This window comes from Drosophila miranda, chromosome XL (genome assembly GCF_003369915.1).
Source record: "Drosophila miranda strain MSH22 chromosome XL, D.miranda_PacBio2.1, whole genome shotgun sequence".
Taxonomy (NCBI): domain Eukaryota; kingdom Metazoa; phylum Arthropoda; class Insecta; order Diptera; family Drosophilidae; genus Drosophila; species Drosophila miranda.
In genome coordinates this window covers 8,946,835-8,972,296 of record NC_046673.1, presented here as the reverse complement: position 1 = coordinate 8,972,296, position 25,462 = coordinate 8,946,835, and the positions used below count along the sequence as shown (strand labels likewise).

The 25,462-nt window shown below is 49.7% G+C and overlaps 7 protein-coding genes across 15 annotated transcripts; 5 read left to right on the top strand and 2 right to left on the bottom strand.

Annotated features, from left to right (window-relative positions):
* Positions 1 to 34: 34 nt before the first annotated feature.
* Positions 35 to 14,994, bottom strand: LOC108164720 (carboxypeptidase D). 8 transcript variants are annotated; one of them, XM_017300606.2, is made up of 10 exons: positions 14,829 to 14,994; positions 14,347 to 14,435; positions 3,076 to 3,341; positions 2,681 to 3,013; positions 2,432 to 2,619; positions 1,870 to 1,911; positions 1,488 to 1,783; positions 1,253 to 1,429; positions 1,094 to 1,186; positions 35 to 384 (listed from the first exon to the last, which is right to left on the bottom strand). In XM_017300606.2, exons 3-10 carry the CDS (start codon positions 3,321 to 3,323, stop codon positions 175 to 177), a joined length of 1,587 nt encoding a protein of 528 aa, XP_017156095.1. In that variant the 5' UTR covers positions 3,324 to 3,341; positions 14,347 to 14,435; positions 14,829 to 14,994; the 3' UTR covers positions 35 to 174. The 8 variants fall into 8 exon arrangements, with proteins under 8 accessions (XP_017156095.1, XP_017156094.1, XP_017156096.1 ...); XM_017300605.2 differs by having other exon boundaries at positions 3,076 to 3,357; positions 14,829 to 14,993; XM_017300607.2 differs by having other exon boundaries at positions 1,870 to 1,899; positions 3,076 to 3,357; positions 14,829 to 14,993.
* LOC108164776 (serine protease SP24D) lies at positions 3,847 to 4,740 on the top strand. The gene is made up of 2 exons (XM_017300697.2): positions 3,847 to 4,108; positions 4,169 to 4,740. The coding sequence occupies exons 1-2, from the start codon at positions 3,885 to 3,887 to the stop codon at positions 4,704 to 4,706; spliced, it is 762 nt and encodes a 253-aa protein (XP_017156186.1). The 5' UTR covers positions 3,847 to 3,884; the 3' UTR covers positions 4,707 to 4,740.
* LOC108164778 (serine protease SP24D) lies at positions 5,802 to 6,682 on the bottom strand. Its single transcript, XM_017300699.2, has 2 exons — positions 6,440 to 6,682; positions 5,802 to 6,371 (listed from the first exon to the last, which is right to left on the bottom strand). The coding sequence occupies exons 1-2, from the start codon at positions 6,643 to 6,645 to the stop codon at positions 5,828 to 5,830; spliced, it is 750 nt and encodes a 249-aa protein (XP_017156188.1). The 5' UTR covers positions 6,646 to 6,682; the 3' UTR covers positions 5,802 to 5,827.
* LOC108164721 (trypsin beta) lies at positions 6,911 to 7,884 on the top strand. Its single transcript, XM_017300611.2, has 2 exons — positions 6,911 to 7,159; positions 7,229 to 7,884. Exons 1-2 carry the CDS (start codon positions 6,930 to 6,932, stop codon positions 7,782 to 7,784), a joined length of 786 nt encoding a protein of 261 aa, XP_017156100.1. The 5' UTR covers positions 6,911 to 6,929; the 3' UTR covers positions 7,785 to 7,884.
* Positions 9,170 to 10,143, top strand: LOC108164777 (chymotrypsin-1). Its single transcript, XM_017300698.2, has 2 exons — positions 9,170 to 9,483; positions 9,561 to 10,143. Exons 1-2 carry the CDS (start codon positions 9,254 to 9,256, stop codon positions 10,087 to 10,089), a joined length of 759 nt encoding a protein of 252 aa, XP_017156187.1. The 5' UTR covers positions 9,170 to 9,253; the 3' UTR covers positions 10,090 to 10,143.
* On the top strand, positions 10,731 to 11,735 carry LOC108164775 (serine protease SP24D). Its single transcript, XM_017300695.2, has 2 exons — positions 10,731 to 11,003; positions 11,092 to 11,735. The coding sequence occupies exons 1-2, from the start codon at positions 10,765 to 10,767 to the stop codon at positions 11,618 to 11,620; spliced, it is 768 nt and encodes a 255-aa protein (XP_017156184.1). The 5' UTR covers positions 10,731 to 10,764; the 3' UTR covers positions 11,621 to 11,735.
* Positions 14,995 to 16,694: 1,700 nt separating the features above from the next.
* On the top strand, positions 16,695 to 25,208 carry LOC108164090 (septin-5). Of its 2 annotated transcripts, XM_017299683.2 has the most exons (5): positions 16,695 to 16,820; positions 17,271 to 17,837; positions 22,981 to 23,440; positions 23,499 to 23,901; positions 23,966 to 25,208. In XM_017299683.2, exons 2-5 carry the CDS (start codon positions 17,558 to 17,560, stop codon positions 24,224 to 24,226), a joined length of 1,404 nt encoding a protein of 467 aa, XP_017155172.1. In that variant the 5' UTR covers positions 16,695 to 16,820; positions 17,271 to 17,557; the 3' UTR covers positions 24,227 to 25,208. The 2 variants fall into 2 exon arrangements, with proteins under 2 accessions (XP_017155172.1, XP_017155178.1); XM_017299689.2 differs by lacking the exons at positions 16,695 to 16,820; positions 17,271 to 17,837 and adding an exon at positions 22,367 to 22,753.
* The last annotated feature ends 254 nt before the right edge of the window (positions 25,209 to 25,462 follow it).

The window sequence follows — 25,462 nt, the reverse complement described above, 5'->3', positions numbered from 1 at the left end:
AAATGTCACGAAGGAAAACACGTTGCTTTTATGATAGATTGCACTGGGAGAAGGCTTTATTGTTGTCCTGTCCCGTTGTCATCGCTCACAATAAATAGTACGACGGAAGTAGTCACAATCCTAAGACTAAGAGTAAAACAAAAAATCCTTATAGACTATTGCGGATGCTGCCCATCAACCGAATATGTTCGAATAGAGGCTATTCAGCCCATTGCTGATGGTCGAGAAGATCCCGTCGTTGGAGGTGGCTGCCGCATATGGCGGCATTTGGGGCCTGTAGTGCTGCGCCGCCTGCATGGGCCTGTATATGCCGCCCGGAGAGCCGCCAACGCCAACTCCAACGCCGCCGACGGAAACCATTGGACCGCCGATGCCCTCAATGCGCTGTGAAATCGAAATGGGAGGGATTGCAAATAGTAGTAGATTCGAGATACGTTTATTGTCCACTCTTGGCCAAGATTCTGCATTCAGTTTTCTATACAATACCAATAACAAGCAACACTTAAGCGTCTGGCATGGGTCTCCTTACACCAGAACGACTCTTACAATTTAAACATAGTATTCCCATCGAGCATTCTCTACAAACTACTTGGGAAGCGGAGGAACTACGGGAAGAATTGAAATACAGGCAGGAACTAAAGGATGGACCAAAGGTATTCTTAAGAGTGTGCATTAGTATTCAAATAAAGAAGAAACTAATGGCGGAACTAGACAGAACATTGTTGGAGTATTGGAGTGGGAATGTGGAAAACAAGTAGATCTATGAGTAAGGGGTTGAGGATTACTAGGAGCTTCGGAGGTCATATCGGGTTAGTGTAGTGTTAGCACACCTTAAGACTAAAGCACTTCCGATTGTATTTACACGCCAGCCATTCACACCGGGAGCTCGGTTCAGAGGGGGATCCGATCTAGTCAGCGGCCAACTGCAGCTTGTCGTTCACCCGACGCGTCTTGGCCGTGGTGACGCTGGAGGCAACTGAAGAGGCCACCAGGTACGGCTTGGGTTAGAGGGTAAAGGTTAGCCAGCACCAGGAAGTGAATTTCTTAGGAAGTAGATGGGAGACCCCAATGGATGGGCAGTGGATGGACCTACCTTTGAGGACTGCAGCGTCACATTTAGCAGCGTGGGATGCTGCTCCACAATGACGAACTCCACCTCGCGGGGGGCAAAGCCCTCGGCAAAGACCTGAGAGAAATGCACACGATAATCAGTGGATGATCGTCGAAAGTTCGAAATTATGCAAATACTCACCTCTGCCTTGTAGTAGCCGGGCAGGAGGATGCGCCAGAACTCGCCGTACTTGGTGGTCTGGAAGCCAACGTCGCGTCCCTTGATCTTGATGGAGGCCCGCTCAATGGGCATGCCCGCCGGATCGAAGACAAAGCCCTGGACACCACGATGCGCCTCGGCCAGGAATTTGATGAGTGACTACATGATGGGGCGAGTAAGAATCGAAAAGAAACACTCGAGAGGACTTGCAACGTACCAGCTGATTGTCCTCCCAGTACTTCTTCAGCTCGTAGGCGGGCGGGAACTTGCAGCAGGAGATCTCCAGCGTGATCTCCATGCAGCCATACCACACGTAATTGTAGTCCTGCATTCCCCCCGTCAGGGGATACCAGGCCGCTCCATTGGTGATGCCGTTCTCGAAGGCCGGCGTGGCCGACTTGCAGGCCACTCCACGGGACATCTTGGCATGGTTCCGGGCATAGACCAGCGACAGATGCTTCAGCACATCGTCGTCGGGGGTCAGCGAGGGGGCCGCCGAATAGGTCTGGAACACTGCACCCAGAGGACATGTGGGGGGAAAAGAGAAGAGGGGCATTCGCGGTTAGATGGGTCGCTCAGGCAGCAGTCTGTGTACTCACTCGCGCACAGGGCGGACGAACGGCAGATCCCTTTGAGCAGCCATATTGGTGCGAAGGCAAGCATTAAAGTACAAAGTCAGCTTTATAAATCTGATCTCTACAGCGAGACAGTGCATCTGCCTTTGATACCCTTGCAGATTATATTCAAACATACATATATAGACAATGATCCCAACCAAAGACCATCCAATTACCAAGATATTGCATCAAAAACAAATTCCATTTTCTTATTGGATTCGTGGGACCGAAAGACAGGTCTTCTGTGCACCTCGCCAAAGACTGTTGTTTTTGTTACTGGATTGTGGGAACCGACTCAGCTGCTTAGGCCATTGACGAAGCATAGGTGAAGAGAGAATCGAAAGAACTGATTTTTGGTGCCTCATGCAACATCCTGGTAATTGGCAGAAGACTACGCTAAAGGATATTTTTGTTCTAAGCGGACACAGCGGACAGGGGTTGAGATCAAGAATGTATATTGTAATGGCTGTAAGTCACATCTGCGAGGGTTTAAACTGGAAGAATCGGTGGCTATATCTAGAGGCGTACTTCTCGGACTACTTACTGGAGTTTGGCGTATTGTCGTAGGGGTAACTGGCCACCAATGCACCTCCATGGAGGCTGCCGCTCAGCACGAACTGTATCTTGGATATCCAGTCCTTGACCGCATCCGTCTCCGGCTGCCCGCGCTTGTTGTTCTGCTTGAAGTAGTCCGGAAAGTTGCGGTTCAAGTCGAACCCGCGGGCATTGTATCTGCGGAATATCCGTGAGGAAGGTGCCTTTAGGTGGTGATGACTTGCAACGAGCCTCTTACCTGCCCTGACCACCATCGCAGGTGCCCTCCTTGGACACCGCATAGCCATCCGGATTCATGGTGGGCAGAATGTGGATCCGAGTGTTGTCCAACAGCCACTTGACATACTGGTCCGAGCTGTAGCTGGTCACAAAGTACTGGATGAGGTGCAGCAGCATCTCGCGGCCCACGGGCTCGTTGCCGTGGATGTTGCCCACGTACTTGACGTCCGGCTTGCCGATCATGTGCTCGTACGGCGAGGAGCTGACCACCATCACCCAGAGATCACGGCCCTGGATGGACTTGCCGATCGAGTAGAGGGCCGTCAGGTTGGGATACCTGGCACTGGTGGCTCTGTCGAAGGGAAGGATGTCAATGGAAATTCATCTAACCAGAGCTGGGCGGAGGGGACTCACCTCAGGAAGCGCGTGAGCTCCTCGTGATCGTGGTAGACAAAGTCCAGGTTCTGGGAATCCGGCATGTAGGCTCTCGGCTCGGGCAGACCCTGGATCGGCTGCTGCTGCTCCAGTTGTGGCTGCTGCTGGAGCTCTCCGCCGCCAGGGTTCACCGTCTTGGCACTGGCCAGGGTGTGGCAGGAGGCATGGATGATGATGAGGGCGAACAGCTGCAGCAGCTGGCCAGCGATGCTCTTTCGCAAGATCATGTTGGGGCGACGGCGAGTCTGCGAATGCACAAAGCTGCCCGCCAGGCAGACCATTTAAAGACCATGAAAGATACATTGTGGACAGATGAGTTTCTGACGGATGAGGATGAGGAGATGGACAGCAGGCAGCAACAGGTTGTGCGGCTGAGGCCAAATCGAATGTGCTACGTGCCACCAGACGCGATCATTGGCCTCTCTCGGTGGCTGTGGCTGTGGCTCTGACTCTGTGACACTGAAACGTGTTCCCCTGGCAGGCTGGCAGGCTAGCAAGCTGGTCAGCGATCAGCGATCGGCGATCAGAGTTCATTGATACCAGAGCACAGAGGCCCGGCCTGGCCTGGCGAGTTCCCAGAAATAGATCAGTACAGATACCCCATGCCCCACCCGAAGGCTTCTTCGGCTTGTCTAATCAACTCGGCGACTGTAACCGGATGACACTATCTATACCCTATCTGGCTCCATGGGCCCTGATAAGATACTCCCACCTCCAGGCAGATTGACTATAAAAGCAGAGAGCCGGCACCATCTCACGCCATCTCTTGACCAGAAGAAGAACGAACCATGAAGCTCACCCTATCCGCTGGACTTATCCTGCTGGCCTGCTGTCTGAGCCAGGCCCTACCCCAGGGTCGTGTGGCCGGTGGCGAGGACGCCGTCCTAGGTCAGCTGCCCTACCAGGCTGCCCTCTCAATCGGTGGCAGCTACAACTGCGGTGTCGTGATCATCGCCGAGCGCTATGCCCTCACAGCCCTCACCTGTGTCTGCTCCGATGGCAAGAACACGCCGTAAGTGGAAAGGGAATAAAGCAAGAGGATGAACGAGGCTCATCTATCCTTTACTTTCAGTTGGTCTCCTAACCTCTTTGGCATCACCTTTGGATCCGTGGATCTCTACACCGGCGGCAAGGAAATTCGCGTTGAGGAGATCACGATCAATCCCAACTACAACACCCTCAAGACCGGCCTGGCCCTGCTCCGCCTCAAGGAGCCCATTGTCTTCGACGAGAACGTGAGTGCCGTGGCACTGGCCAGCGAAAACCCACCAGTGGGTGCCCAGGTGGATATCTCCGGCTTTGGACGCACCACCGAATCGGAGGCCAACATGCACCGCACCCTGCAGATTGGCCAGGCCGCCGTAATGCCCGCCCGTGAGTGCCGTTTGAGCTATAGCGAGGATGAGCCCCAGGAGAACGACCAAGTGCTCTGCCTGGGCCATGAGCGTCGCAATGGCATCTGCAGAGGCGACATTGGCGGACCTGCCGTCTACCAGCAGAAGCTGGTGGGTCTGGCCGGCGAGATGCTGGGCGAATGCGGTGGCCTGCTCCCAGAGCGCTTCATCAGCATTGCGGCCAACTATGATTGGATCCAGCAGCATATCCAATAAATTTCAAAACTACTTTATTTCATATTCAAGCAAGAAGAGAGTGTCTCAATGGTGTTTCCGGGACAGAAATGAATAGACATGGAAGCCCAGTTCTTCAACAGGGACTATGTGATAGGGGAATGGCACTTACGAAAAGGTCCATCGGATGTTTCTAACAGGCAAAAAATGGTTATCTATCCATTTTTCGTACACTCATACGTATATTAGGAAATGACTTTTGGACCTTGGTCCAATCGGCGTCTTAGCCATTCAAAAATATATGATTGTTTCTATGATATTCTGTATAGAATGACACTTGGATTACATTCTAAAATATAGCCCAAGCAGCAAGAGCCTTCAAGAAAAAGGAAAAAGGCTTATTGCTAAGGTACCACCATTCAGAAAAAACTTCAATGTTCGTTATACACACTTCATATACGATTATTAGATTAGATTGTGTGATAGAAATTCCGTCTATTAAGTAGAAAAAGCGAAAAGTACATTAAAAGACCAGCATGGGGTAACAAAGTTGTAGATACCCTGGCAGATCCATAGTTCCATGTGATTTTTATTAAACCAAAGCTAGTACTAGTCAACAGCCAAATAAAATCCCACACAACACAACAAATTCGTCATTAATTATGAGTTTTGTTTAATGTTCTTTTCTGAAGTAAGCTTGCGTTTTTCCACATAACTTGAGTACTACATTCATACATACATACATTGAGAGCTACATTCAGTGTTGAAGAACATTAAAATTCTGAAAAGCTAACGAATGCAGCTTAGAATCAGCCGAAGACCTTTTGCAGCTTATGCTTACCGAAATATTAAGCATTCAAATTGAAATTTTGAGCGCGTTTGAGCAAAGTCAAGAATATTAAAGAACAAATCTCTGTTTGGATCAATGAAGTCCCGGTTTCCTGAATAAAGATTCTATCAAGATAGAGTTAAACTATAACTTTTCAGAGAATGCAGCTGCCTTGAAACTACCACTAAAACCTATCGAAATGAAGTTCAGGATACATATTAGAGAGTAGACTTCAACCTAGGCTTCAGAAAAAGATAATGACCCATGGACTGGGCCTTGAAAGCCATTCCATTTGAGGAAGATCACAATTTAGTGAATTTTCGATTGGTTTTATTCAAGCACTGTTCTCGGCTATCCAGTCGAGGTGCTGGGTCACATCCACATAGCCATCGGGCTGCTCGGTGCCGCAGCTGCTGACAAAGAAGGCGGCAATGCCCACCAATTGGTTGTTGTAGACAGCCGGGGAGCCGGCGTCGCCGGTGCAGAGACCAGAGCTCTCCACGTCATCCGCTTCGGGTACCAGGCAGAGAAGATCTTCCTGACTGAGGAACAAGGACTCCTGGCACGCATCGGCACTGATCGACTGCCTGGTGGCCACCTGCAGGCCGTGGCTGAGCGCTCCGTCGGGCTGTGACGATCCCCAGCCGGCGAAGGTGATCTGGGAGCCTACGGCAGGACGCTCGCTGGCCAGCCCAATGGGCTCGGTGTTGGCATTGAGGGTCAATGGGGAGGCCAGCTCCAAGAGGGCCAGGTCGTTGGCCCCAACGCCGCCGCTGGAGTAGTCGCTATGCACCACGATCCTAGAGAGGGCCACCAGCTGGCCCCCAACAAGGCGCTGAATACTGCCAGCGCGGACGAGGAATGTGCGGGCGGGATAGCTACGGGAAGATTAGTGGCAGTGATTAATGGGTGACTCGAATCTTTTTTCGAGCGGGCGCGGTTCTACCTTTCCTGACCCCCACCCACGGTCACACAGTGGGCGGCGGTCAGAGCCCATCGCTGGCTGATCAGAGCACCGCCGGCGATGTGGGCTCCATTGCGCTGCAGGGAGATGGCATATGGATGGGAGCCGACATCCGCGGGCAGCCGGGAGGCCTGCACGCCCATGGCCACTGCCAGGAGAAGGACGAGGAGTGTCTGAACTGATTGCATGCTGGCTTTGAAGAGAACTGAGCAGTCCGCTTCCTAGTCTGGAACCCTTTATAGAGGCTTTTATGGTGCCGGGGATAGGTCTACCCATAACCGAATCTTATCGAGTGCGGGACGGCTCGTAAATCGCCCCGACGCTTATCGTTGTTTGTGCTCAAGATTAGCTGAAGAGCTGCAGGCCGGGCCAAGAAAGCGGAACGGCGGAAAGCTGGGGCTTTGGTTGGGGCTGGGATTGGCCGTGGAGTGGCTATCGATTGGCCATTGAAATCAGTTGATATTCCATAGCCATGGCTGTTCCACGTCTAGCGCTCGCTCTGCTAGCCCTGTCCCTGCTCCTCTCGGTGGCTCAGTCCTCGCCCGAGGGCCGCATTCTAGGCGGCGAAGATGCCACCGCCTTCGATTTTCCCTGGTCGGCCTCCCTGCGTTACAACAAGGCCCACACCTGCATGGCCTGCATCATCTCCAACACCCGTCTGCTGACCGCCGCCCATTGTGTGTCCGATATGGGCACAACACCGTGAGTATTGATCGGTGACCCCGACCCAACCCAAGTGGTGACCCTCCTTCTAATCAATTCCTTCTGCAGGGTGGCTGCCAGCACCTTGGGCGTGCGCGTGGGTAGCATCAATCAGTATGCCGGCGGACAGATCGTGAATGTAAATAGCGTCCTCATTCATCCCTCGTACGGAAACTTCCTGCACGATCTGGCCATCATCACGCTAAGTGAGCCCCTGGTATTCACGGAGCGCATTACGGCCGTTACCCTGCCCACCAAGGTGGAGGAGGGCTCCGCCGAGGAGGAGTCCACGGAGCTGCCCAACGGAACACCCGTCTATGCGGCTGGCTGGGGCGAGGTCTCTGACGGCTCGGCCCCCTACAAGCTGCAGAAGGCCAACTACAATACGCTGAGCTCTCCCTACTGCGAGCTGGCCGCCGGCTATGGCTACGAGTCCTGCCTGTGCCTGACCAGTGCCGAGAAGGAGGGCATCTGCCGCGGTGACGCCGGCGCCGCTGTCATTGACGACAACAAGGTGCTTCAGGGCATCACCAGCTTCCAGTTCGCGGACTGCGGCAGCTCCTACCCGGACGTGGCCTCTCGCATCTACTACTATCTCGATTGGATCGAGGCAAATGCTCAGTAGACTACGAGTATCTGCAGGAGGAGACCACAGGATGAACGAGCGCTTGTTTTTCAACATTTTTTTTTCATGTGCATAAAGTGCTTTCTCCTATTAACAAGAACAAAATGTGTTTCCATGGCTAATCCAAAATTCGGAACAGCCCCAGACCCGGTTTATGGGGGCTTCCAAGAAGAGAGAAACTATAGGCTATAGAATTTAGTGACGGCCATAAATTTGGCCTGATAGGCGGCCTCGTTTTGTGGCGTCTTTACTGCAAATTAATTGGCTGCAAAAAATTTCCCTGAGCAAAGGTTCCATAGCTGACCTTGAAGGGTCCATTGGTATACTTCGATTTTAGCGTTATGGGATTGACCGACGTTGGGCAGTCGGGAGGGCTGATCAAGCTTTTCAATTTGAAATTTTTCTATCCTGTTACTAGGGATTTCTTATCGAGTTACTCTGGATTGATAGGGATCTAGAAAAATCCCGTGATTTCGGATTAAACGCAGAACTAGCCAGAAGCTATTCCTGATCGAGGTCGAGTGGGAAACTAAACAAATTTAGCCAATGACAAGCAAGGTTTCCTTATCGATTAACAATTATATGAGATCAATTTCACCGCCAATTATAGAAAATCGACGAATTATTATTTCTATTAACACTCCATTATAATGTGCTCTCTGATTTCCTTATTGACTCGACATTGATAGAGATCTACGGAAACCTCTTGAGTCTGGAATCGTCATATATGGCCAGAAATAATCGCAGGTCTACTATGGCTTAGGAAAATATTTATAGCTGCATTTTGGTAATCGCTAATAAAACTTTCCAATCGAGATCTCTATTGGTATAGATCTGGGGAAAACCCCAGTCTCGATTTCTGTAGTGCTAAATTTGGAATTTGTTGCTAGAAAGACCTTTTCCTTCTTCAGTTCTTTTCTATTCCTAATTCGATAAGAGGGCAGTAGATTTAACATTTATTGTAGATCTACATCATAGGAGTTTCGGTAGTCTAATGGGCAAATCAAATGTTCTCGATTGTGTGGATCATTCCAGGGGTTTTTTTCCGTCCCACTCGAAAATCAGGTTCCTGACTCACGGCTTACTCATCTTCCTATCTTTCTTGAATCCATTTTGTTGTCATGGTCATAGATCTGCGAAGGAGAGGGGACTCTGCTTTTACTAATGCAATCGAATCGATATTACGAGTGTGTATTTCTGTGTGCAAATTGATCGGGGGAAACAACATCGCCTAACGTCCAATTTAGCTGGCAAAAGGCCGCGATAAGATTAGATTTATTCCGATGTCCAAGCCCCAGATAAGACCAGCTAAGGGGGGAGCTGCTTTGAGAGGGGGGTTCTGCGTGGTGTTGACCACTTAAACGGTCGGCCTTTGCGCTACGCATTTCAGTTCCAACCATCGGTGGCGGAGGAAGCACCCATTCACCCCCAATAGAAAAAGTACCACACAAACAGAAAGAGAGAGAGAGATGATTCAATCAAGTGGCCTTGTGGTAGCCCTGCTCTGCCTTTCTGTACTCCTAGGAGGCTGCCAGGCAGGCCTCAAGAGCCGCATCTTGGGCGGAGACGAGGCCGGCCCCACCGACACTCCCTATGCCGCCTCTCTGCGGGTGGACAATGCGCATGTGTGCGGCGCAAGCATCGTGTCCGCGACAAAATTGGTCACCACCGCCCACTGTCTGTACCGCGATGGAAAGCTGTAAGTGCACCCCCGCCCCGCACAAGAGACAGACGAAGGGATATCTTTTAACCGAAAAATATTGCCTTCCCATCCAGGATCGAAACCAGCCGCCTGACGTGCCGCGTGGGCAGCACCAATCAGTATGCCGGTGGAAAGGTTGTCTACGTCGAGTCGGTCACCGTGCACCCGGACTTCTACCAGCTGCAGAACAATGTGGCCGTGATCACCCTCACCTCCGCTCTGGCCTTTACCGACCGCATCATGGCCGTGGAGCTTGCCAGCGGCGATGATGACTTGCCCGCGGAGGGCTCCCTCATCAGCGTCGCCGGCTGGGGCCGCACCGTGGAGGGCAGCAACTCCTACAAGATCCGCGAGCTCACGCTCTCCGTCGCCGAGGAGGCGGTCTGCCTGGACGCCTACAGCGCCCACGACAAGACCAGCTTCTGCCTGGCCCACGAGCTCAAGCATGGCACCTGCCACGGCGACGGGGGCAGTGGAGCCGTCTACAACGACAAGCTTATTGGATTGACCAACTTTGTGGTGGGTGCCTGCGGCTCCCGCTATCCGGACGTGTTCGTGCGGGTGTCCAGCTTCTACGAGTGGCTGCAGCCGCTGATCGCCTAGATCCCTAATCCCTTAGCAATATTATACTACCTCATGGCTCTGGGGCCCAACTAATTGGCCCTGTCGTTTGTTCTTGGTCGGTAAGAGTCGGTGTTAATGGACGGCATTTGGGGGTGACTCATTCGATTGATGGTGATAAGGATAAGGAGACGATTGCCACTGGACTGGACGTAGGCTGGCGATTGCCGCACCGTACTAATTCCCTATAAAACATTTATGGCACAATTTATGGCATGGCACGATGGCGGCAGGCTCTTGTTTTTATCTAACAATGTCAGGCATCACTATCACACTGGAATGCAGTTATTAAGCAAGCAAAATAATTGAAAACGCTTGGAAATCTAAGCCATCTTGTTGTCATTCTGCGATCCCTAACAAAGGCTGACGATCCCTTTGGCAGTTAGTTCCGTTCAAGATATGCAAATCTCAATAGTCTTTCCACAGTACTTAGCCATGTTCTTTCCTTTTGAGGGTGATGTCACAACCCTCTCATTACAGCTCCCCAATTGGAGCAGGCGCCCTAATTGAAACAGACATTAGAGGCCAGACCGAAGACAAGCCCCGATAGTGACTTGACTGTGAGACACTGATGATGATGACGCGGCCACAGGGCTATCATAAATAAGCGGATCCAGGCCTCGATCCAGCCACAACCCAATCGAGAAAGAACCGGAAATGTCTTTACGAAGCCCCGCATTTCTCCTCCTGATGACCTGCATCGCCGGCGGCATCCGCGGCCAAGATCTGGACGATGGAGCCTCGCCCCGCATCGTCGGCGGCACTCGGGCCGTGGCGGGGCAGTTCCCCCACCAGATCTCGCTGCGGCATAACAAGCGATTCACCTGCGGTGGCTCCATCCTGTCCTCCAGCTACGTCCTGACGGCCGCCCACTGCGTCAAGTCGGGGAAGAATGTGTAAGATAATTACTTTTTGGATTGTGGATTTTCCGGCAGGATATTGTAAATTTTCCCTTTCCCACTGATCCTACCTCCTCTCTGGCAGAACTCCCGCCTCACAGCTGAGCATTCGGGCCGGCAGTCTGCGCCTCTCCAGCGGGGGAGTGCTCGTGAATGTGGCCCAGGTGATTGTGCATCCCCAGTACGGCGGCTCGGGCTATGATGTGGCTGTGCTCCGCTTGGCATCCCCTCTGAAGTTCAGCTCCTATATAAAGGCCATCTCCCTGGCGACCAGTGATCCGCCCAACAATTCCATTGTGGACATCTCCGGGTGGGGGGCCATCTTCCAGAACGGGCCCGTTTCGGATGAGCTCCTCTATGCCCATGTGCGCGCACTCGCCCGCGACACGTGCCAGCAGAGGTACTACGGATCTCTATCAGACACGACCATGTGCCTGCTGCATGAGGCCGAGAAGGGGGCCTGCCACGGCGACTCCGGCGGTCCTGCCACCTACGGCGGCAACCTGGTGGGCGTGGCCAGCTTTGTCCTGGGCGGCTGCGGGCGCTCGGCCCCCGACGGCTACGAGCGCGTCTCTGTGCTGCGGCCATGGATACGACAGAACGCCAGACTCTAGATGGAGCACGTGACCCGGCCCCGATCTCCCTTTTTGGGTCATCTCCCTGTTTGCGACTCATTTGGCGGCAAGCGAATTGTAACCGGTTCAGAACAGTAAAGAGCAACGAGCATTATTCTGCGTTTTTCTGCCTCTCTGGGGGGCTTATCAGAGCGCGACCTCTGCCCCTGGCTACACCCCAGTGAAAGTGAAAATTGGAGTCTGCGCCAACTCCAACAACAGCTCCATCAACAGCTCCACCTCTATCTCTACCTCTATCCCCCCAGGTAAAGTGTGGCTATTGTTGCTGCTCGGTAATTTTCCGTTTATTTTTAGTTTTTTTTCAGTTTTTCCCGTCTCTCTGTCTCTCTCTCTCTCTCTGCCCCACCACCAGCAGTTAATGAGTTTGTTTTGGTTTTCATTTAACTTGTCTTAAAAAACTTTCGAGTGCGGGGCTTTGGCTTCGGCTTCGTCTTAGCCGCAGCCCCAGCCCCGGCCCCGGCCCGATCCCCCCGCTTGTACGAGTATTCCACAGCTTTTTTCCTACCCATCCAGAGGGTATTTTGATTGTGAGCAACCAGTATACCAGCATTAAGTAAATGTGTACTCGAACTTTTACAGATAAACACTTCCCCCTAGTCGCTCAGTTTGAAAAGTATCTGAATACCACATTGGCACAGCACAGATCATTGTTTTCACTGCAGGCCGTACTCAGAAGGAATGGTAAATATTGTTGGAACTACTATGGCATTCAGCTGTGATTTAGCAGGGTAGGGTATCCATGGCTTCGGGCGAGCTCCTTTCTTTCTCGTTTTTGTTGTGTATTTTGGAGAGTTTTAATTTTGTATATTTACTTGTTTTTTTTTTTTTGTTGCTCGTTTTTTCTTGTGTTTCTCTGTATGCAATTATCGGATCGGTTGGATTGGACCGCATCGCATCGCATCTCATGGGTTCGTGTGGGGCTGGCTCTTTGAGTTCATTCGTTTTGTGAGCCTGCCTGTCTGCCAGTCTGCCAGTCTGTCCGTGTCCGGGTCCATGTCCGCCAGCCAAGTGTGAAATGCGGCTTTGAAATGCAATTCACGCGCGAGTCATCGAACCTCTTTTATTTTATTTCATTTTACATTTGCTTGAGTCGAGATGTTGAGGGCATGGAAATGGAAATTTTGGGGAAGAAAGGTTCTGTTCCAGTGAGTGAGTGACTGACCTACTCATGGGCGATCATTAAGCGGGGACTGAATGCTGATTAAAGCTGTTCCAATTTCTCGCTTGCATTCCTCACACTTTCATTCAATTTATTGCTATTTCATTTGATGAAATTCATTATAAGTTCATTTCGAAACTAATCGGTTATTTAACATTTTCTGCGACACGTTAGGACCCCATCAGACCCCATCAAAACACTTGTTTTTTTCCAATAAGCAGAAAATGGAACAATGGCCATAGGAATAGGTAGAGGCGGACGAGAATCTGTATTGTTTCTGAAGCATACGTTTCCTGTGTCCTGTGTTTGTGGCTTTATCAAATTTGATACAAATCGAATTATTTTATCATCTATCATCCATGCTGTCTCTATCAAGAGTCTCGTATCGCATGATACTGTTTTTCATGTTTTCGATTCGGTCCTAATGCGATCCATCTCCGCGACATCCATGCAGCCGCCGTCTCGCTCAATTTCACTTGGTCCATGGCTGTGCCACTTCCAGGCAGCCATCGGCCTCGCATTGGTATCGGCATCGCCGTGGCCATGGCCATGGCCATGGTCATGGCCAACTTCAAAGTCCAAGCGTGTCGCAACAAACAAATTTCTTTCAATTAGGCTCTGCATACCCTCCGCCCCCTCTCTGGCTCTGACCGTGGCTCCGTGGTTCTGTTTTTGGTTTTCAATTTTGATTAGCAGGGAAAGTAATCGACGGACGAGTGTCGTCTTGGCCAAGAGTAAGTGGCTTTTAATGGACAAAGAAAAGTTAAAGCCGATCAGAAGCGCACAGAGCACTTGCTAACGGGTTTGTTTGCCTGAATCCGGGCCGCGGCTCGAGGTGGGAGACGCGTCGCCGGGGCGTAGAAGAAAGAAAGAGAGACCACAGACCAGACCCCCAGCTCCACCACCACTCCACTCCACTCCACTCCACTCCACTCGAATCCACTCCAAGCGGTTAACCCACTAACCTTGTTACCGCTAACCGTTTCGTGGTCGCATTGAAAGTGGCTTCTGGCTTCTGCAGCGGGGAACAGGCAGACCAGGAGGCTGGTGCTCGCTGCCTGCTGCCACTGGCGGCCTATGTCAAGTTCAATGCTGCCCCCCTCCCCCCTGGTGACGCGACGGAGGATAGCCCTGACGGAGGCCGTCTTCGGGCAAGGCCAAAGGACACCCATGGACGAGGAGAGACATGCGCACTGGGTTAGTGGGTGAGTGTGAGCCCTTGACAGCAGGGGGTTGGACGTTGGTTGGACGTTGGACCAGTCGCTCTGGGACTCCCTCTCCCTGTCCCCCTATCTGGCTGTTTATATAACAACAAAAACTGCAGCACGACCTTCACCTTGGCAGTGGCAGAAGTGGCACCAGGACACGCAGATAAGCCGCAACTTAGCCTTGTTCCGCCAGTGGCCTCCCCGCACTGCCTGACGGACTGACTGGCCTTGATCTTCAGCTTTCCCACTTGCGGATGGAATGGGATAGGATGGGAGACCTCTAGAGTGTCGTTTTCTATATACAATATATACAATATTTACGAGTATGGGTTTATTACCTGATTTCCTGCGACTTCCTGTTTGCTCGACGACACTTTCTGCCCAACGATTTGGTGTCGCTGCTGTTGTATGTTTTCCCGCGGAGTGGCTGCAATGGAAATTTGCATAAAATATTCAATCAGCTTTCATTGTCTCCGGCGGTCGCCTGCTTTTGCTTTTGCTAACGCTGTTGCCTTTGCCGGGCTTCAATTTCTTCACACCAAAAAAAGCGAAACAAAAATGCAAACAAAAAAATTCTCTTTCCGTGTAGTTTCTCTTTACGCCTACGCGTTGTGGCGCCCAAAATTAGCACTGGACTGGCCGAAAAACACGCGACACCCTGACGCAATTGGAACGGGACGATGACGGGGACGGGGCACAGAGATGATGGATTTTTGGTAGTGGCAAGTGGCATGGAGACTGTCTTGCCTCAAAGGAATCGTCAATGAAATTTCAGCGGCAGCTCGAATCCGTCTTGAATCAATTTGTATTTGTTGCTTACACTTTCCAGAGACAGTCACAGAGGCAGAAACGGAAACGGAGGGGGGCTCTGCAGAAGCTGAAGCAGATTGTGGCAGACTTGGGCTGTGTTGTGGCAGAAGGCAGAGAGCAAGTTTTGAAACGCGTCCGATTGCTAGCGCCGTAAGTGTTCGACTGAATTGTGGCCAGTGGCGCGTCTGCTTTGAGCCATGCCATGAATGGGGACTGTTTTTGAGTCTGCTCCGCCAGCCAGCCATGCTCCACTTCCAGAAATTTGTGTGTGCAAATAAATGCCGGCCCTCTTCGTATGGTGCACCATTATTTTAAACAATTTATATTCAGGTTTTAATCGCTCTGAAAGCGTCGAACTTTGAAAACCTTTTAAAACTGCCCAAATAATGGCAGGCAGCCCTTGTCAGCCAGCAAACTTAAAGAGCCCGCTTCAGTTTCCTAGCAATCGGCTTGCTGTAACGCAACGATTGCCGCCACAGTAGGGTAGAACCTCTAACCATACAGTACATATGTACATATGTATGATCATTCACCGAAAATGTCGCAAACGAACTTTCTGGATTAGATCCAATTTGCGTATTCTATATTAACCAATATTGGCATCTAAAGCATGTACAATATAACAGTTTTCTTATATTGTGAGGCAAGTGTCTTCAAAAACTGCAAACTCCAAAAATGCTAAGCACAGAAACCGAAAATGAAACAGAATGTGATATTTCGTGTATACCAATATGTACATTAAAATATTCTGGAATCACAAGAGAAAACAAAAACCAAACAAAACAAAGCATACGATTGTATTTTTGTGAGCACATATTGTCTGTATTCTACATGCACAACGTTGCTGTGCTTGCTGGCTCATGATGACGCGGCGGTAGACGAAAGCCAGAGCCAAAAACCCTGGGTACCCTGCTAAAAGTTAATTGAAAAACGATGATTCCAGCTCCCAATAGATATTACGAATTATTTGTTCCTTCTGAGAGCATATTTCAAGATATATTTCCCAGGATAAGCGGCCCAATTCTTTTTCCCTTTTCCTGCGAAGAGGTGCTGATTGTCCCACTTTAAATCAGTTGGCGCGCGCGCGCCCTCTTTTTAAATCTGGCGCCCTCCAGCGGCCAGCCCCGTTTGGGTGCTGCCGTATCGATACTGCATCCAAAGGCGCCAGGTTCAAAAAGAGGGCGCGTGCGCCAAGGGTTCTAGAGTCTTCGGTTCTGGCGTTCAGCCACCGCCGCGTCATCATAAATATTATTTATGACAGAATCTAAAAAAACGAGTCCTTAAATTCAGCATTCATAAATCGTATAAAATTATGTGGGGATGGCAAAATGTTCTATATAGCTAATAATATTCGACAGATTATCAAAATTTAACAATAGGAACGTTTTTTTTGTTTGACTATTTCGCTAAAACCACTTGTTACGCAAAACGCAATAAAAGCAAGGACTAAAAACTAGCCAATCTTGAAGAAAATTTATTCTTTTACGGCATAAAATTATGTGGGCAGAACTAAGGGTTTTAGTTAGCCAGCATTATTCAACGGAATAAAGAAATTGGGCAATTGGACGATTTTTCTCTTACGTTTTATTGCGTTTTATTTGTTTGACTATTTTCGCTAAAACCTTTTTTTACACAAAATGCAATAGAAGCAAGTATTTAGAATAAACCAGTTAAATAGAAAAATTATTCATGAATCGTATAAAATTATGTGGGCATGGCTAAAAGTTCTATAAAGCCAGTAATATTCCACAGAAGATCAAAAACGAGGAATATGTAAAGTAGAACTTGAATTCGTCAGTATATTTACAGTATATTTTTAAAAAGAGACGGTATATTTCGGTATGTTTCTGAGGGTCAGAAGGTATATTTTTTGTCACAAGTCCGCGGTCACACTGCTTTGAAACTTGCCGCGGGTCGGTTCTCGTTTTTTTTCAACAAAAATGCGCCAACGCGCACCATCGCAACGCAAATTGAAACCGCAACGGAAATAGTTAATAACGATGTGCGTGTAAATTAATATATTTTCCTGGTTTTTCGTTTGTATTGCCAGTGCTTGTCTCTATTTGCTTTCTGTGCGTTTGTGTGTGAGTGTCACTGTGTGTTTGCTGTCTCGCTTTGGCTTGCACATTTCAAATGCAAGCGCATCTCTCTTGGGCCCAGTGTTCGTGTAGGTCAAGGTGAGGCAGCAGCAGCAGCTGCCTGCAAGCACCGTTAGTTTTTCAGCCCCTCTTCTCACTCGCTCATTGAATATGCAGTTTTCAATCAGTGTGTCAGCAGGATATTCACACACAAACAGAAAGAACAAATACACACATAAAACGGAGTACTCCTAAACCTCCCTCTCCACCCTCTTGCATTGAAACCGTAAAAGTCAATAATTGCATTGACTTTTTTTGCAATCGCCAGCTCTCTTAAACTACTCTCTCTCTCTCTCCCTCTCCCTCTCTCTCAGTCTATCTATTAGCACCAGATTCCGTCACCTACGAGAGCGATAAGCACAGAGCTAGATAAGCGCAACCGTAAATAACGGTTCAACAGTTGAAATAATTAGTTAATGGACCTGATCGTCGCCTAGTGGCAGCTGCAGAAGCGCAGTAAAAGCGACTGCACCAGCACCAACACCAGCACTAGAACCAGCACCAAGTTGCAACTGCAACATTTGCAACAGAAAAACCAGACAAAACGGCGTTTCTACAGCAGCGTCGCCTCTTCGGCGGCGGTAATGTGTCATCAACATCAATGAAACACCAGCCGCCGCCTCCTCCGCTGCCCTTAACGCAGCCCCCATCGCTGGGTGGCGGCGGGGTTGGTGGGGTCTCTGGCAGCGTCATCAGCAGCAGCAGTGGAAGCAGCAGCATAGTGGCCAATGCCATTAGCAGCCTCAATGGCAACAACAGTGCCACCAGCAGCAGCAGTTGCATTCAACCAGCCAACAACAACAACAATCACAACAACAACATCAACAACATCAGCAGCAGCTTTGAGGCAGGAAAATCTCGTCCACCCCTCTACCCAAAACGTGAGTAAATCCCTTTAAGGGCGCCACCACCAGGGGGCACAATGGGCAACAGGCAACAATGAGAGCAACAGGAATTCCCAGATTCCTGTTGCAGCTTACAGAAGGCTAAAATAGTTCAAGAGCTCGGGGAAAACGGGTCTACATGTCGGTATCGATGATCTGTAGGTATTTTGTCCATGGGATCTGATCTCCCTAAGATTAGGTGGACGCACTTCAGCTTCAGGGGCAATAGCTACTTACTGCAGCCGTTTTCCCAATCCAATCCAAACCATTTCCAATCAAGCAAAAAAACATGGAAAGTCGCCGCGAACTTCCTTTCCTTTTTTGTTTTTTGTTTTGTTTTGTATCTGTTCGTTTTGGCTTCGCTTTCGCCTTGCTTTTAGACGTGGACTTGTACTTGGTCTGTGGATTGGGGTCTGCAGTCTGAAGTCTGGGCTCTGGCTCTGTCTCTGTCTCTGGGTCTGTCTCTAGCTCTGCTACCACTGCCTCTGCTGGGTCTTGGAGTTGTAAGCTTCAAAGGCAACGGCCCATTTTTGGTGGGCGTAGACTTTGTTTTTATTTTTTGTATACCCTTTGCGGAAAGGCACTTCGATTGTGATCGGCTGTTTGTAACGCCCAGAAGTCTCATTAATTCCATGTAAATTCAATATCACAGTAGGAGGGTATCTGGAAGTTCTGGTGGCAGCGGCGTTCCTTTCTTACTTTCTAGCTGGCGGCAGCCGCACCCAATAGCAGATCGCTCGGCCCTGGGGCACTGGCGATGGCCATGTCGAAGGGAGTGTGGGGCAACGTGACCGCAGCTAACGGTACTCCTGGTTGACATGTCGTTAGTGTTCGATGAGCATTTGTGCCGCTGTCGATCGTAGGGGGACGCCTTAAACGGCCCGACCAAGAACGGGCAGCTCCACAGAGCCCATGCCCATACCTTTGGCCCAGAAGCGAACGTGATAAGATAAACAGCATTTAACAAGAGACTCAGTTGTGCGAATGCGAGTGCGAGTACGATTTCTGGAAATACTCGTATGAGACGGCTCTTCGAGTAGGAGTAGGCGATAGCGGTGTCGAATGTATTGATTGATACTTTTAAAGGAATAATGTTCGCATTGTTTAAAGTAGCTTGTTTTGAGTCACTACCCATTTTCCGACTTGCAGTTGCACTTCTCTTCTCCATTGTTTAGCGGCAATTCAAAATGCAGCATTATTAGCATTTAAAAGCTCATTAAGAGCCAACATTCATTGTTATGCCAAATGAATACACATGTTCTCCGGCTTTGGCTCTGGCTCGTCTCTCTGATGTTTTGTGTTCTATTCCCGAATGTGGGGGCGTTTGCATGAGTCTCGGAATGGAAATGGAAATGGGAATGGAATTTTCATAGCAATTAGGGAAATCAGTGCATAGAGCTGTCACATTTGTTCTATTCGAACTGGGGGAAACTGAGAAAAGGGTTGAATGCAAGGGGGGCGGTGATGGCACACATTTTGGTTGTTTTCTAGAAATAGAAAAGTGAAAGAATGTCAAATCCGTTTCAGAACAAGATCAGACGCACAAGAGCTTCTCAATTGTGTTGGATTATACGATGATTCTGTTCCCCCCATCCCATACCATCCCATCCGATCCGATCCGATCCAATACGAACAATACACACCCGTATGTATTTGTATATTCCGTGGAGTTCATTTCCAACATAAACAATTCTATGCCTTAAATGGAAAACTAAAGAATTCCGAAATTGAATCGAAAGCCCAAATCGAATGGATATATTTTTGGTATTTTTCCAGCTTCAGCCACAAAAAAATGCTCCAGCCTAGAGATTCACATGGGGCAAGTAGAGGGAATGTTTGTGCAACTATGGGATACCCTATAGTCGGTGATATAGAGGGAATATAGAGCAGAACAAACAAATAGGAGGTCTCCTGCTGCCACTCGAACACAAGGGTATACCCTTGCCCTCACCGATGGCTGGATGGCTGGAAGGGTGATGGAAGACTGGCTGAAAGGTGCCAAGAGACGCAGAAGGAGGCTGGAGAGGTGAACTTGGGCAGCAGCTACTTCAAATGCCGTCAATTGTTTGAAAGTTTTCAGCGTGCCGCGGGCAGCCAGAGAGCAGCCAGCGGTGTTGCAACTATTTATGGAACAGTTCAGCAGCAGCAGCAGCAAGGCCCAAGCGAGTGCCCTTGGCTGTGGATGCCTCGTTGCAGTTGCAGTGTCTATGTGTGCGTGTGCTTGCCTTTTGTTTGTTTAGCAAATGCCTCCGAGGCTGGGGCCAAGCCAAACCGATCCGAACTCTGGCCAGAAACCCAATGCCAACCGATGCCGATGCCGATGCCAATGCACGTTCAATGGCTGCATCGAGAGGCACTTCATTCTTCTGCACTCTGGCACCCCCCAACTCCCTCTGGGATTCTTCCTATGCCTGGGGCACTCGTGCGTTCAACAAGACTCTCGAACTGTAGCTGCTCCAGAGCTTGCCACATCTCGAATTGAACTTAATTGAAATGAAATTGAGATGCCACAAGAGGTAGCGGCATGGAGGCATGGAAAGATGCACAGTGAGAGAGCGAGAGAGAGAGTGGGGCACTGAGATTCGAATTGATGTGTCGCCATATGTTAAATGGTCTGTCATAATGCTGATCGAGATCGTGTTGAAACGTTTCCCAAGACCTCAGCCCTCGGCCCTCTCCTCCGATGAATCCGATCTAACGATAAATGCTCAAGTGTTTGACACCCATCAACCCATCTCTTCTCTCTGGGGTACACCCTCCCACCCCGGCCTGGTCTAACGATTTGCGTGGGGGACTGGTGTCTGCCCCAGTCACAGACTCAGACCCAGACCCCAGACGACCCAGAGGCCCCAGAGGCCCCAGAGGCCCTAGACCAAGACCCAGACCCTCCCATGACGCTGACAGCGATAAGTCTAGTCAATGAACCGCACGAAAGTGGGGGCTATCCATCCACTGGCGGGGGCAAGATGAAAGATGAAAGAGATATGAAAACTGCAACGCCCACACAAAAGCTTTTTCCTCGGATAAACACACGACAATAGGATGAGGGAGCCCCCTGGATAAAGATCTTTCTCTAGCGCTGGAGAGAGTGAGAACAATGACAGAGACAGAGACAGAGACGGAGAACTAACTGGCTGATTTATCGAATTGAGAGCTCAGATTTTTGTCAGATGTGTGGGAAGAGAAGGAGGAGGAGGGGGACTACAGACTGCAAAATGTGGAATACATCGCCCAAAGCCCGACAAAGCCCAACGTCCCTTACCATCAATCCCTAAAAGAGCAGAGTCGACTGTGCCCTGTTCCCACAGCGCTCCAATGTTTTTGTTTATAAATGACAATCTTCCAGTGAATGCACTCATTAGCCCGATTTCGCACATTTATCCGACAGATGCAGATACAGATACAGATACAGATACAGATACAGATACAGATACAGGCAGCTACCCACCCAGTGGACACTGCCACTATCTCTCTGCCCCAAGACTTGGGTAAACAAACAACAAGTTCAATCTTTTGTTTACACCCGCGAATCGCTGCAATTGCAAGATGATGTTTATCCTCGCGGATACCCTGCGCAATGGGGAGGGGACCTGCTGGGTCAGCACCCCCTTCGCCCTAGCCTGTGATTTCCTGTTTTGTTTCTCCATCATGCCTTCGATGAGTGTGACGTGACGCCTCAACAGCCGTGCGTGCTTCAAGGGGCTTGTATTTTTTTTTAGGGGTTGTGACAGGGTGAGGCAGTCGACACCCAGCGCCCTGCACCCTGCACCCTGCACTGGGAGTCGGTAGCTCTTCCCCTTGGCCTTGCCTTGCGCGGCTTGGCCCACTTGGCGTGCCGTAAACTCGATTAGATGTAAAGCAGCGCCAGTACGTGAGCGGAAACAATAACGTAACTGTCTCCCGTGGCCACCCTTTGGTGTGTGTGTGTGTGTGTGTGCCAAGGGGTGGGTGGTGTGTCCCCTTTATCCTGTGTCCTGTCAGGGTGAACAACATCCCAATCGACCAGGGCTGCCATATGCCAGGAAAGGGAAGAGCACAGTACTTTGCCCTGTCTAGATTCTAAAGTATCTTCAAGCGGATACAAAACTAAACTCAAGCCGGAGCGAAAAAGGTGGCAATTTTGTAGAGTTAAACACTAGGAATTTTTCTGGATTTTTGGATGGTTTGTGGTAGAAGAATCGATCGTAAATGGATCTTGTCCCGGCTGTCTGGCAGCACGGCCACCCACCGCTCTTGGCCTCCCCGTTCGAGGCTAGTGGCAGGCCCAACATGTGGCATGGCACACATTTTCGGGGCTTCCACTAGTCGTAGTTTGTGCGGCGCAGGCGCCGAGAGAGTGCCGTGCCTAAGCACTATAGTGGGGTAGAACTAGAGAGGCCCGAAAAGCGGGCGGTTGCAATTTGGCGTTGCCACTTGTTCATTGTTACATCCTTAAGAGCAAGAGAGAGAGAGAGAGAGTGCCAGTGCCAGAGAGTCTATTAAATTTTGGATGCTTTTCGGGCAGTTTCCTGGCTGGCAGTTGCAACTCGCCTTCCGCCTACTACCTACTACTGCTGCCAACAAAAACAATAAAGTGTTCACTCAACTCGGGGATTTTTTCAATTGCAACAAACAGCGAAACAGCGAAACAATGTTGTAAATTTGTTTATAAACCAAGAAGAGAAAAGACAAAAGACCAAAGGGACGGACAAGGCCACACACCACAGGAACAGAGAAGAAGAGAGACCGAGAAAAGCAGGAAAGAAAATTGCGAGGCTTTCCCCCAACTACGCCTTAAGTAGGCTTCGGTTGGGTATACACACGAATCGTAAGGAAGGGAAGGGCACGCAAGGAAAGGGAAGTCCAGGATAGGAGAGTTATCAAAAACAAGTAGCAGGAACAGGAACAGAGCCCCTCCCTCCCTAGAGCCATGTGTAAGTAATGGCTTAAAGAGCCAGTCGGTGGAGCAGTCGGGAGTCAGAGCGATTCTCTTTCGAGTGTCACTCCACTTAAAAGGCCCTCCCACTGCATTCCATTCGCATTCGCATTCGCAATGCATTTGCCTAATGAGGCACTGATGGAGCATGGAGTTGCCTGGAAGCAGAGCGGTCCTTCAACCGATTAACCCATTTGTGTCCTTTGTTTTCGGTCCTTGTTGCAGCCAAGACACCCTCGTTTGACAAGGACCGTGACTACATTGGGTTTGCCACGCTGCCGGAGCAGGTGCACCGGAAGTCGGTGAAGCGTGGCTTCGAGTTCACGCTGATGGTGGTCGGGGAGTCCGGCCTGGGCAAGTCGACGCTCATCAACAGCCTCTTCCTCGGTGACCTGTACAAGAACCGCCAGATGCCCAACGTGGAGGAGCGCATCGAGAAGACGACCCGCGTCGAAAAGAAGACCATGGACATCGAGGAGCGCGGCGTCCGGCTGCGCCTCACTGTGGTGGACACGCCCGGGTTCGGGGATGCCATCAACTGCGAGGACAGCTGGCGGGTGTGCACCTCGTACATCGACGAGCAGTTCCGCCAGTACTTCACCGACGAGAGCGGACTGAATCGGCGCAACATACAGGACAACCGAGTGCACTGCTGCCTCTACTTTGTTCCGCCCTGGGGGCACAGGTGAGACCCGCCGCACCCAAGGCAGTGGCAAGAGCAGAACTAATCCAATTGCTTGCAGCCTGCGACAGATGGATCTGGACCTGATCAGGCGGCTGCATCGCAAGGTGAACATTGTGCTGGTGATTGGCAAGGCGGACTGCCTGAACAAGCAGGAGGTGCGCAAGCTCAAGGAGCGCATACTGCAGGACCTCGAGGACAATCACATACAGCTGTACCAGTTCCCCGAATGCGACTCCGACGAGGACGATGACTTCAAGCAGCAGGACCGCGAGCTGAAGGCCTCCATTCCGTTCGCCGTCGTTGGCAGCAACACCATTCTGGAGGTCGCCGGCAAGAAGGTGCGCGGCCGCCAGTACCCCTGGGGTGTGGTCAATGTGGAGGATCCGGAGCACAGCGACTTCATAAAGCTGCGCACCTTCTTGATATCCACGCACATGCAGGACTTGAAGGATACCACACAGGTGAGCCACAGCCCTGTGCCCATGGTGCACATTATGTGACTACTTTTCGATTTTCCTTCTGCAGGATGTGCACTACGAGAACTTCCGGGCGCAGTGCATCTCACAGATCTCGCAGCATGCGCTGCGGGAGCGCGGCAAGTTGAAGCGCGACTCGATCAGCTCGACGAACGGATTCGATGCGGCCATTTCGGAGACGGACAGGCTGCTGCTGCAAAAGGACGAGGAGATCAGACGCATGCAGGACATGCTCACCCAGATGCAGGAGAAGCTCAAGCAAACGCATCTCATGGAGATGAAGAAGAACGACAGCGTGATCGATGTCTAGGCGGAGAGCAGATTAGAGACAGAGAGAGATAGAGATAGAGAGAGAGGAATCGAGCAAGGGACGTGTTCGAGCGTGTTCAATTTTGCACCTTGATATTGATACATATATATATATATATACATATATGCGATACGACTTATATAATGTGACCCAGAGAGACACACCTGTCCCATCCTGGAGCTGCAGCTGCAACCAAATCAATTTATTAAGTTCTTAAGCTAGCACTGTTTGAAAATGTCGGTGTTTTTGCTCCTTCCGTTTTCTTCGGACAGTCAATCCATTAGTTGCAATCTTAAAAATATAAAACGTAGTTTCGAGACTAAGAAAACGATAGACAACGATACGAGAACGGTATTAGCGAACGGTATTCCGCAGCAGAGACCAAAAGCACAACAACCAAAATGCAGAGAATTGAGCCCAGCCCCCAACTGGCAGCTTTCTCCCACTGGCATCGAAGCCTTTTTCAATATTGTAGCTAATAGCAATTTGTACGAGCCACAACCCCACCCCCACCCACATCCCACATCCCACACGCCACACCAGTTTATAAGGGTTGCAAATGGCAGATTATCTGATATATATATACTTTTTTTTCTCTAGAATTATGTAACTATAACCGAAAACAGTTATGCAAAACATTACGTGTACATCCATTTTGATGATATTAATTGTGACAGAGAGTATTCTAAAGATATTGAGTGTGAATCGCATTTCAGCAGCAGGGCGATTTCATTCGTCATCAAATTACGATAATCAGTACGATATTATACCAAAGTTTAGGGAGTTTCAAAAACTTGACGGAATAACAAAATGTAAAAAAAAAACAGAGCAGATCAACCCACAGAGGCACTTAGAATCGTTACAGAGAAAGACATAGCAAGGAAGCAACTCTTTTTTTTTATTAATTAATTTACTTATAACTTTTTCTGTTTTTTTTTTTTTGTTTGTTTGTTTTATTGATTCCCAAAGAACAAGAACAAACTAAAGTAAAGAACATTCGCTTGAACTGGAAAAAATCCAGTCATTGTTGGTCAAATTAATTAAAAGCCGCTTCTTGGCGCTGCTGTATCAATTAGATAGATTTCCGTGCTTGAATTTCAATGAATCAACTTTCAGCATGTTCCCATTATTTATTCTAATTATTATCCACGAACAAAACCTATTTTGTTCTAACGAATTGTTAATGAATTTATTTTAAATGAATTAATTAAGCCTACATGCAACAACCATAATATA